At 41.6% G+C, this 12464-nt stretch overlaps 1 protein-coding gene across 1 annotated transcript in view; it reads left to right on the forward strand.

Moving 5' to 3' along the window:
* RYR3 (ryanodine receptor 3) overlaps positions 1-12464 on the forward strand; it is a 393437-nt gene that overhangs the window by 319781 nt on the left and 61192 nt on the right. The window contains exons 69-71 of the mRNA XM_054715636.1: positions 1848-2088; positions 9457-9544; positions 9650-9742. Of these exons, the coding sequence (XP_054571611.1) occupies positions 1848-2088; positions 9457-9544; positions 9650-9742 (422 nt within the window). The remainder of the gene's footprint in view (positions 1-1847; positions 2089-9456; positions 9545-9649; positions 9743-12464) is intronic.

The raw sequence follows: 12464 nt of genomic DNA on the forward strand, positions 1-12464 counted from the left end.
AAGTGGTCCTTTATGTTCTCCACATCTATAAAATTCACTGCCATCTGGGCCGTGCTATAAGTTTCTGGCAGTTGTATCTTACTTTATGCTTTCTTGGACACTCTCTAATTTAGATTCATAGTCGTATCACTTTGTTTGGGGATGATTTTTTTAGGGGGGAGGGTTGTGTTCCTCTGGAACTCCTTGCATGCAGAAGGCTCTTGGTAATGGTGTTAGCTGATTTTCTGTTCCTAGAGCAACCTCAAAGAAAGGAAAGACTTGGAAAACAAATAACCATACTTTCCACAGTCAGGAATCCATGAGTATTTAGTGTCCTCTGTGTCAAAGTAGAGTCTGAGGAGATAGAAAAGTCCTTGCTTTGGATGGACCCATAGTTTAGATAGAAGAGTCCACCAGAACAGCTTCACCCATATAGTCAGTCTCCTGGACCGTGACACATGGTGGCTGAGTCCCAGGGAGTATCAGCCCAACTCTGGGTATTTCCCTTCCCAGATAAATTAGTAGGCATTCCTCTGCATGACCAAGGAAGAAAAGTTCCTACCTCCTTCTTTTCTCAGAAATGAACTGAGTGCTAATGGCTACTAGATAGTAGAGATGGGCTTCTGTGGATATGAATAAATAAAGTTGGCATTCTTTTCTTACCTGTTAGCCCAAGAATATTGTTGACCTTAAGGCATTTGTTGATGAGCTCTCATTTGTAAATCTGGATTAAGGGAAGGAAGGAGATAAAGGAACAGCTCCCTTAGCCCCCTAGAGGAGCAGAGAGAAAAGATGTCACAGCAAGAGAGGCACTGAGGGGAATGGAACTTGGCCTTTTATTCCACAGATGAATTAATTCTACCATCAGGCCACTTAATTCCTGGTACCTGAGCAAAATCAATTTTAAATAGTAACCCCAAATCACCCACATCTGGAATAGCCATTCCAATTATAGCTCCAAGGCAGAGAAGCACCTCCGTGAGGGGTAAAGGGTAAGGGGTGAGGTGTGGAGTGAAATCCAAGCCATCACGGCTCTGAGTTTCGACTTCTTGGTTAATGCATCTCAGCAGAGAGCTACTGACACTTTCTCTTTCTAAAACAGTCTTCTTTATGAAATTAAAAAAATAAAATAAAATAAGATTTTTTAAATGCTGAAAAGCAGGCTATTTTCAGTTAAAATGCCCTAAGCTAAAGAAACTTTGAAATATACATTAACATTGTCAACAGTTCATGACTCATTCATTTCATTCCACTTTTTTAATATAAGCACTCAGGTTCTGCTCTTTATTATGAATTGAACCAATAGGATATTCCATTTAAGAAATAGGGTGAGACATAAAGTTTTTCTTTCTCGTTAAGAAGGTCAGGATGATAGTCCCAAGTCCCACTGAGGCTTGTTTCTGCTCTTTGACTTCTAGTGGCCACCTCTTCCTCTCAGCTCATTATTGCTGATAATAGTTTGTCTGCCTTCCTCAGGGTCTCAGGGAGCCTCCAGGCATTGGGCTGATAGTTCTCAAGTGTTGGGTGCTGAGAACTGTGGTTGGGTTATATTTTTAGCAACAATTTTTTTCTATAAAATAACCAGAAAGCATAGAGTTCAGTGCCTACTCTTGGCTTGGCACAGTACTGGTTATTATGAACAAAAGGCTTCCTTCAGGGAGTTTATAATCTAGCTAGTGAGCCAAAACCAGCATGAACATACTATAAAATGATTTAAGATATCTGTTAGGAAGAACTAGGAGGTGTGAACAGGTGCCACCCTGAGTGGATGGATTTTCAGAGCCTCAACCTCTCAGTGGCACTTCTTTCCTTTCATCAATTGTCATACTATGTGAAATGAGGGGGAGGCCCTTTGTTTGCAAACGCAGTGTACGCCCAGCCAATCATCAGCAAAGCCAGGCCTGACCTGCTCAGAAGCCACTTCATCCCAACTCTGGAGAAGCTGAAGAAAAAGGCTGTCAAGACTGTGCAGGAGGAAGAGCAGCTGAAAGCTGACAGCAAAGGGGACACTCAGGAGGCGGAGCTCCTCATCCTGGATGAGTTCGCAGTCCTCTGCAGAGACCTCTATGCCTTCTACCCCATGCTCATCCGCTATGTGGACAACAACAGGTACGGAGGAGGCCTGGGGAGCATATCCACAGGGAGGAAGATGTTGTTTGGTTGTGTTAAAGTGATAGAGGGAGATCACAGCGGCCCCACCAGTTCCCTCCCCCAATAATTCCTAGTGTGAGACCTCCAAGCTATGCTTTCCTTGACCAGTGATTCTATATGGTCAGTGACATGGCCACCTCTTCCATCCTCAAATACCACAGGTGAGAGGGAGTTGGTCGAATAAGGACAGCAGTGACCCACTCCTGCCCTTCTGCTGTTCTGTCACACATTCATTCAGTAGATATTACTGACTGTTGGGCATTGGGGAACAGGATGAACAAAATAAATGAAGAATAAATGAAGATGTCTGGTGTAGGGAGCTTTCATTCTGGGAGGGGAGTGGGGCATGCAGACAATAAACAAAATAAGTATTTATATAATTACTAGCGTTCCCGTTGCAGGAAAAATCCTGCAATAGAGTTTCCTGCTGCACTCTACCCCACCCCGCCTGCTCTCCTCCCTTGTCCCCCAGCCCGCCTTCTCCGCCAGCCTGCCCCACTCTCCTTCCTTCTCCCCTGGCCCCACCTCCGCTCCTCCCTTCTCCTCCCCCCCCCCCCCCCTGGCTTGCTTGCTTCTCCACAGCTTTGCTCCCTTCAGCATCTCTTGGCTTCTTTCTAAGCTGTCTTGATATGCAAATTAGCCACCATCTTTGTTGGGGTAATTTGTATACTCATCCTGATTGGTTGGTGGGTGTGGCTTGACTGGTGGGCGTGGCTTGGGCATAGTGAAGGTGCGGTCAATTTGCATATTTGTCTATTATTAGGTAGGATATATACTTTTATATTTAAATATACACTTTACTTATAAAAGTAATCTGTGCAAAGCAGGGTAAGGGGAATTAGGAGTGCCAGGGTAGGGTGGAGTTACTATTGTAAACAGAACATTACTGAGAAAGCGACATTTGAGCAAAGACCTAAAGAGATGAAGTTAGGTCTGGGAAGGGTGTTCCAGGAAGAGGGAACATCTGGTGCAGGCCCTGAGGAAGGAGTGTGTTTGGGATGTTCAAGGGATCACAAGGAGACTAGTGCAGCTGGAGAAGAGTGAGGGGTGCAGAGAGTGTAGATGTCAGAGAGGCAACATGAGTCAGGGCCTTGGAGGCCACTGTGAAGACTGGCTTTTATTCTGAGTGAAATGAGAAGTTGGAGGTTTTGAGCTCATCTGTGATGTGATCTGACTCATTCTTTGAACACTATGGTGAGGGATGGAGGCAAATAAGGAAGTGAGGAGACCAGTTGGGAGGTTTACAATGATCCAGTCAAGAGCTAATTGAGACAGAGCAGACTAGAGGTTGCCAGACTAGAAGGGGATTGGTGGGGGCTAGAATGGGTTACAACTGCTTAATGCGATTGGAGTTTCCTTTTAGAGTCCTGAAAATATTTTAGAAATAGTTGCCCAACATTGTGAATGTACTAAATATCAGTAATGACCAATTTTATGTTTTATGTATTTTACCACAATTAAAAAGAGGTGGGCTATAAGGAGTTAATGGGGGTGGAGGGAGGCAATACTTTCAACAATAAAGATTTAATTTAAAAAATGAAAAAGTAAAAGAAAAAAAGTTGATGTTGGCTGAGGCCAGCATGGTAATAATGAATGTTGACAGAAGATATCAGATTCTGGGTCTACTACGAAGTAAAGCCCTCGGGACTTCCAGATAGGGGATGAAAGAAAAAAGGAGAGTCAAGTCAAAGATGATTCTGGCAAATGGAAGGATGGGGTTTTTATCAGCTGAGTTGAGGAAGATTGTGGGTACAAAAGATTTTTAGAGGAAGATCAGGATCTCGCTTTTGGACATGTTAAATCTGAGTTGTCTCATCAATATAGAAATAACAGTGTTGAGTGGGCAGTTGAATATGAGTGCAGAGTTCAGGAGAGGGGTCCGATGTAGATATAGGAATTTAGGAGTCATCAACATATTGGCATGTAGTCTTTAAGAACCAGGAGACTGGATGAGATAAAGGATTGAAGGGGAGGGAGAGTTCTAAGGACTCAGCCTTTGTGCTCTCCAACATGAAGAAGTCAGACAGAGGAGGAGGAACCAGTGCCTGAGACTAAAAGAAAGTAACCAATGAGACAGGAGGAAACCAGCAGAATGATGTGTCCTGGGTGCCAACTTTATAAGGCCCTTCCAGTAGGAAAGAATGATGAATGAAGTTTATTGGTGACCTTGACCGGAGCAGTTTCAGTGGAATAATGGAGATGAAAGCTCTTTGGAGTGGACTAGAAGAGAATGGAGGAAAGGATTTAGAGACAGCAATACAGACAACTTGTTTAAGGAGTTTTATTATAAAGGAGGACAGAGAAATAGGATGGTAGATGGAGACAGAAGTAGAGTCAAGAGAAGAATTTTTAAGATGAGAGACTTGTCAGCTTGCTTCTTTACTAATGGGAATAATCCAGTAGAGAAGAGGAAATTGATCAGAGTGAGAGAGGATTTCTTTTTATTTTATTTTATCAAATTGTTTGGGGTGATTTTGGTCAACATGAACATTTAGGTTTCATGTGTGGGTTTCTATGTTACAAGATCTGTTTCTAAAGCAATGCCCTTAAACAGGCAAAGGATCAGCCTCAGATAGTTCATTCACAACAGTAGGCAGGAAGGCAGAATAATTATAAAGGCATTGTTTATTAAAGTACATTTCATTTTCAAAACAGCTATCAACTATTAAAGTGTATATACATTTTGGGAGGGGTACCCTGTATATGGATGGGTAGAATCTGTAGGAATCCCTTCCTGGTTGCTTCCATCCTCAGTGAAGTAGGAAGCAAGATGATCAGCTATGAGTGAGGATGGGGAGAGGTTGCTTAGAGATGTGAGGAGTAAGAAGAAGATATAAGACAGTGGCCAGGGAGAGGTGGGAGAGCAGATAGACCAAAGAAGTGTGGTGTGATGCCAAGTAGCATTAAGGGCTCCACTTGAGATCCATGATCATGAATTCAAAGTCTTTTTCTCCAGTCAATTCTGCTGCCAGGTTTTGGCCCAGAGTAGGAAGAGAGGTTGATTTGACCAGGGTTGGAAGTTTGTAAAGTGAGTATGACAAAGAAAAAATGGGTTAGGGAGTCAAGGGTATATGTAAACTAGTGATTATAAAGATTGACTATGGAATTTAAACTGAATGATGAGGGAAATGAGCACATAGGAGACTAATGACCATAAACAGGAAAAGGAACAAAGTATTGTTGGTCCTAGTGGGAGTCAAAGACCAAATAGATCTTTCTTATTATACCACACCCTTTAACGCTTGCAGGCCTAAAATACAAATTTGGGGAAGCTTGATTTTAAAATACCTCATTGTAGATAGTCAAAAGCCTCAGGAATATTTGAGGGAACATTCCTAACATTTTGAGTGTTATGCCATTCTGTCATGAGCAGAAAATAGGTCTGAATATACCCATTTTAGAATTTATTTTATAAGGCAAATTGTATGTACTATTTAAAATAATTTAAGATTACTTATATTTAGCATTTCACAATAAATACCTTACAAACACACACTGTGTATGTGTGTACATATAATCCCTTACCTATCTATGGGACATTTGACTCACTTTCTCAAAAGAAACCCTGCTTTGAGAGTCATCATTTTAGTCATTTCTGATTAACATATTATGTTAACAGTTTAGGGAAGGAATTTGTCAGAGTTTGAGGTGAAAACAAAAATGAAAGTAGAGTAAGGTTGCTCTGAGAATAGCTCTTTAATGTCATTTGTCACTATTGATGATCAAGACTCAAGATAGAATGTGTTCCACCTGCACCGTGTTTGACAGTGCTAAAAATGGCAATGTCAGAGAGTCTTTGAGATCATCATTAATTCATTCATCCCTGCTTTTCAACCCGTTCTTCCCTGAACACCAGGGAGCATCATGGTCATCTGAGCCTGGCTTGGAAATGCCTCCTTCTATGTGTGTGCCTTTACCTTTTTCAAGTTCTTTCTTCACTCAAAAGAATTAGCTGGCTTGGGATTCTAGAATGGTGGAGGTGGCAGGAATATTTGAGGTCACTTCATCCACCCTCTAACTGGATAAATAAATACCCCCTTTCTTTTTCCAGCAGTGTATTTCCTGCCTCTGATTATCCTCTATGGCTATAAACAACAGATACACCTCTCCCTGCGTACAACTCCCATTCTAGTCGCAGACAGTTTAAACCATTTGAGCTCAATCTGTAATTCCTACCATTGGCTCTGATCTTGCTCTTCAGAGGCACACAAAACTAATGCCAATCTCTCTTGTGGCAGCTCTTTAAATATTGAAGGGTGCCATCTTCTCTTGTCCTCCTCCCTGTGTTTCCTCGTTACATTAGACCTTTGTACTTCCTTCAGCCCTGGCATGGCAGTGTTTCAAGTTTCTTCACCATCTGCAACACTCTTCTGAAGAGAAGCTTCCGTGCGTCAGTGTTCAGCCTGAGGCTGACCCAGAACAAGCAGGAATTCCAAGTGTGGTATGGGGCGGGCAGGGCAGGGCAAATCAGCTCTCCATCTCCTCATCCAGAAGATATTAGGTCAGCATAGGTCCAGGACAATCTCTCTACAAGACACACTGGCTTGACTCACTTTCTCAAAAAGTGCAACTCCCTGGAAATCAGAACATGGAAGTAAGCAACTTTAAATAGTGTGATTTTTGGAGAAAACCCATCTCTCAGCCTGTTGAAGGGAACCCTGTGTGGTGACTGCTTCAGGCTGTGTCTTGTACTGGAGGCTCAGGAATAAGGCTGAGAGACGCTCCTCCCTCTAAGTCAGACAACCTGACCATGAACATAGGAGCATGGCTTTACTTTCTTTCAAAATCTGATAACTTATCTTTTTGAGAATGGAAGTCAAACTCTCTTTACTCTTGCCATCATCCAAGAGTTTATTATTGTGCTTCTTTTCTCCATTAATATGCTCATTAATTTTATCCACTTGGGTTGCTTCAGCCATCACCCCCACTGATCATTACCTCTAAACCCAACCTTCTTCCCACCTACAGCCTTGCGTTTTCCCACGGCCCTTTGGCAGCATGCAGTGCAGATGAAAAGAGACTCAGGAATCAGCTTAGTGCCTCCAAAAGGATCAAGTGTCTGAATATTAAGAGATGTCATGAATTCTGTGGGAGACTGGAAGCAGGGGAAGATGAGCCTGGTACATCATGTTAGGGGAAGAAAGGCTTTGAGAAAATAGGAAAGGCAAGGTCAGGATCTTCTCATCTGCAAATACCATCTTCATCTGGCTTGAGAGGGGTGCAGTGAGTTTGTGAACATGGGGGGAGACATTTAATTAGATATTCTTCATGCACACCCACCACTCTGAACCTGACGAAAGGAGTTCACCAGAAATAAAGAGTAAAGGTTTGCCTCTTAGAAGAAGAGTGGTGAAAACCAAATTCATTCAGCAGAAACTGCCTTCCCATATGAAGGCAAAGGGATCAAAATCGTCCTCTTTCTCCAGGGAGGAAATGTTGACCTCAGGTTGTTTTCTGTGCTGCTACTACCCACACTGCCTGTGGCTGTGCTTTTCTTTGGTAGGAGAGACTATGGCTCTCGTCCCTTCCCACTCAGGGCACAGTGCAAACCTATAAGGCTTGTTTAAACCGAAACACGAAAGAATGAACAGCTGCCAGTTCTGATCAAACTTGACACTTGACCATGAAAAAGTGCTCCTGAAAAATCAATATGAAAGAAATCAAAAAGCGTTATCGATCTCAAGCCTCAAGTTTGGATTGCATTTGGCTTCCGGCTAATGGATACATGATTACAGTGGCCTAAACAAAGTAGAAGTTAGCTCTCACGTATAAAAGAAGTCCAGAGGTACCCAGCCCAGGACTAGTGTGGTGCTGCTCAGAGACCCTCAGTGCTTTGTCTTTTTATCCTTAACATTGGCTTCGTCTTCAAAGTTACTTTATAGTGCAAAATGCCAATTAGAACCATCATATTATCATTCCAGACAGGAAGCAGGAAGGCAAAAAGGCACCTTCAGCTATCTGATCCCTTTTTAGAAAGCTTTTCTAGAAGGCTCATCCAACAACTACCACTTCCAGCTCATTGATCAGAACTTAGTCACATGGTGATCTCTCAGGGGAAGCTGGGTAATGTGACCTTCAGCAGGGCACAGTGCCATCCTGAATAAAATGGGATTTTGTTCCTATGAAGGGAAGAGACTGAGTAAACAACCTATAGTGTCTGCCACATAAAGGAGAGAATGGTTGGAAAAGAAAACAAGAAGGATTAGATAAGAACATCTGTGAGGCTGGAACTCAGGGCAGTAAGGAATTCGGGAAATGAGAGAGGGACCCAAAAGTGGTCTTGGCCTCAGTCTTCACCTTTCTTCCTTAGCCTGGTGCGTGCTCTCTGTGAATAGGAAGAATGTAAGGCTGCTCAGGGCAATTCATTCTGATGTCCCAGGACTTAGGGAACTGGCTTTTGATAGCTATTACCCTGTATGCACCAAGGGACATTGGGTTTTTCAGGCCATTCATGAAAGCCAAAGTTTTCTTTAAGGAAGGCGATAGACAATTTAATTTCTACATCACTCTTTATAGATATTTGAGAATGCCAGCTCACCCAGCCCTTTCAAAATATAATTTAACTCAAATGTGTAAGATACTTAGGGGAAAGAGAACTTTTAGAAGTTGACTGAATTCTACTGCAATTTAGCCTTCTTGCTGCTACTGTGTTTGTTTGTTTTTAAATAAATGCAGCTGGTTTTGTTAAGCCTGTTTTGTGTATGTTTTTAAAGAAATGGATAATGCCCATTTATGGGAAGTTTCCAAACAATTTCAGATGACATAGGAGGTATTTGGTCTCTGCCAAGCACTTCAGTCAACAGTGAAAAACATATTGTCTTACAGATTTTATTCATAAAACTGGCTTTGTAAGGAAAAGTGATGAAGCCTGAACTGTTTGTAAAGTGCTCAGCATTTCAGAGGTTTGACAATGACAAGTGTAAATGACAAGACTAGATGGCATAACGACCAAGACTTTCCTGATTTTGCCTGCTTTATGTATTAAAGGGCATTTGTCCCAAAACTTAGAGTGTGACCTTAATTACTTCATCCGCTTAAAGAAAAAAAAAAAAAAGCCTATCTTTGACAGTTTTGAAATGTTGATTTCTAACATCTGTTTGCTAAAATAATCCTTGAATCCTTTGGAAACAATGGAAATGGTTATTGTAAGTCCTCTAAAATATCTACAATACATGTCTATATCTAAGCATAGAAGGAGTATATTGATGATAGCCTTATAGGAATAAAGTTTTATCTGGATAAATGTGTGCATCCAGTGTCCAATGAGTGTGATTATTTTAATTAGTACTGAATTTCATATGCATATTCCTTTACTTTTCAACTCAGATCCAACTGGCTCAAAAGCCCCGATGCTGACTCTGACCAGCTCTTCCGCATGGTGGCAGAGGTCTTCATACTGTGGTGCAAGTCTCACGTAAGGACTCCTGGGCCCTGGGCTTAGAGACAGCGTGAAAGGTACAGGCCTCAGGGAACTGTCTTGTAATGTCTGCTTTTTTATTCTCCCCGCCCCCCCACTTAGAACTTCAAGAGGGAAGAGCAAAATTTTGTGATTCAGAATGAAATTAACAATTTGGCATTTTTAACTGGAGACAGCAAAAGCAAGATGTCAAAAGTAAGTTCTTAGATATCAATTTCAAAGACTTTTCAGCCTTCACCTAAGCTATGTATCTCTGATGTATAAAGGAATCCACTCTGTACAGCATTTAAGTCAAACCAACAACCTCCATTGTTGTTTCTTTGAGAATGAACAGAAGAACTGTTCTCAAATAAGCATGGTCACCACATTTTTATGAATAAATAGCTGCTTGTATGTCCAAAAGTTTATGTTTCAAGGCTTGCCTAAGGCATTTTAAAATAGAATGACTTCCTGTGTGGTGATGTTGCAAAAATACAGGTGCCTAGAGTCACCTTCTGATTAGAAAATTACTTTGCTTTGAGGATTTCATTAGTACATATTCTTACAGTATACTTGTTTTCCTCCTATCTGGAACATCCAGTAGCTGCTCTGTTTCAACTGTGCTGACCTCTTAATGCCTTCTGTTTATTTTCCACATGAGTTGCATTCAGAAACTGAGACATTTGTCCATCTCCCTGCAGGAAATGTTTGAAAGAGGGCATACCAGATATCTGTCTGACAAAAAAAAAAAAAAAGTTACATATAAGGAGGACTATAGCAGGAATATGGGAAGGGGAACTGGCCTCCAGGTCCTTCTAGGTCAGCTCTACACAGAAAGGCTTTGCTATTTTGATTGGAGAGAATTCTGAGACACACTCCTTCAGGTGTATATACAAAAGCCAGGCTTACTTAAATGCAGGCGTCCTCAAACTACAGCCCGCGAGCCACATGCGGGTGTTTTTGCCGTTTTGTTTTTTTACTTCAAAATAAGATATGTGCAGTGTGCATAGGAATTTGTTCATAGTTTTTTTTGTAAAACTATAGTCTGGCCCTCCAACGGTCTGAGGGACAGTGAACTGGCCCCCTGTTTAAAAAGTTTGAGGACCCCTGGCTTAAATGGGATGTTTTGTTACCAGCTGTTATGGCTTACCTTTGACTCTCTTCCCTTGAGAAGCATGCCTCAATGAGTATTGACTATGTATGTGAAGTATAAGTGACATGTAATACCTGGGATGTGTGTCTCTCTCGTTGCTGGTACAGTGCTGACTTAGAGGAATATGAAGGTGGAGTATGCTTGCGGACCCCTCAAAAGTGAAAATCTGTTCTGGAAAGATAGGTTTGTAGTGTAGTTCTTGGGGCATCATTCCAAATAATCTTTTGATATGGAAGACCTATGTATGTGGAGCTGCAGACAAGGGGCTGGTAGGACCCCAAAAATCAACACTCATCTCCACCCTGTCTGGCTAGTTCTGATCAGCTCAGTCACTCTGAACTTCCCGCCCTTCCATCATTTAGCTATGTTGACACTAATACTTCTTCCAGCATCCAAAAAAAAATGATTCTTGAAGTTTTGAATCTGATATACACTTTCCTATAAAGTTTTATAAATAAAATTGTGTACATGCAAAGTGGAGCAATCAGGAGTGCATATTCACATTCAAGAGGAATCTTAGGAACTTTACCTATGGTGGGTCCTTTTGAGCTTTATATTGTTTATTTGATTTTCAAAAAATTATTTTGCATTCAACTTTTAGCAAACACATCTGCTGCTCGTGTCAGGTATATAGGATATTTCAGACTTCTGGTCCCTGGACATTTATCTTAAGTTCCCTCTGAAGGGTTTTCTTACAGCCACCACAGGCTCCCCTTTGACCCTGCCTACCTAAATAAATCCCGGGCAGATTCCATGCTACCTTCACCTTGGAGTATATCCATTGGCTCAGGACTGAACCAGCTAGAATTCATTGTCATCATCAGCTATGACAGCAAAGCAGTGGAAATGACTCTGATACAAGGATTCAGATCCCAGAGGAGCAGAAATGGCAAAGACATCCCAACCTTCTGGTGCTGAGTAGATACTTGGGTCCTTGGGTTTACACTTGGAAAGAGATGAGGTGAAAAGAATTGACATTTCACAACTAACCTACTAACAAACTAACCTGAAATCATGTTCATTCACATCACTGTATGAGGAAGAGCGTATGTTTGTCTTGTCAGAGGATGGTCATATTCAGAATCTTTGCGTCTCCCCTGTTGATAAGGTTAGTCTATAGGAGCAAACACTTTCACTTCATTCCCATTGACATTGTATGCCAGTTTTTTTCTGAGCCACATGGGATAAAGTCAAAGTTATAGTGTAATGGATGTGAGGACCCTCCCTAGATATTAAATAATATTTGCCATGTTCCTCGGGGCAACAAATGTTAATATTGTTCCTTTTACATCTGTTGAGACACAAAATGTGATAGTAAATAGGACTAGAGATTAAAAGTAAGCTAAGTCTTACCTTTGGCCCAACTCTTGACTGGAGGTATGGCCTTGCCTCATTCACTTACCTCCTCTGACTCCCCGCAGCTCTACTGGGATGTTTTGTTTAAAAGTCAATATCAAATTGCATCTCTAGGGCGGAAAATAATATTACATATGTGCAGGGCACTATTTCAGAGAGATACATGCCTCCCAAACAGCAACTCACAGTCATTTCTGCTGGGTTTTTTTTTTTTTTTTTTTTTGGATGTAGAATTACATATTGAGAAGGGGGGATATTCTTTCAATTATCAACTGAATTCTCATTGCCTTTGCCTCCCTGAAATGAGAGGTTCTCCCTACTACCTGCTCTGAATGGTCACTTGTCACCTGTGCTTGCTTTTATCTCCTCGTAATTGAATTCTGGTGTGTAAGTGGACTTGGCCGCAGTGCACATGGCAGCCGTTATACT

Source organism: Eptesicus fuscus, chromosome 5, assembly GCF_027574615.1.
Source record: "Eptesicus fuscus isolate TK198812 chromosome 5, DD_ASM_mEF_20220401, whole genome shotgun sequence".
NCBI classification, from domain to species: Eukaryota; Metazoa; Chordata; class Mammalia; order Chiroptera; family Vespertilionidae; genus Eptesicus; species Eptesicus fuscus.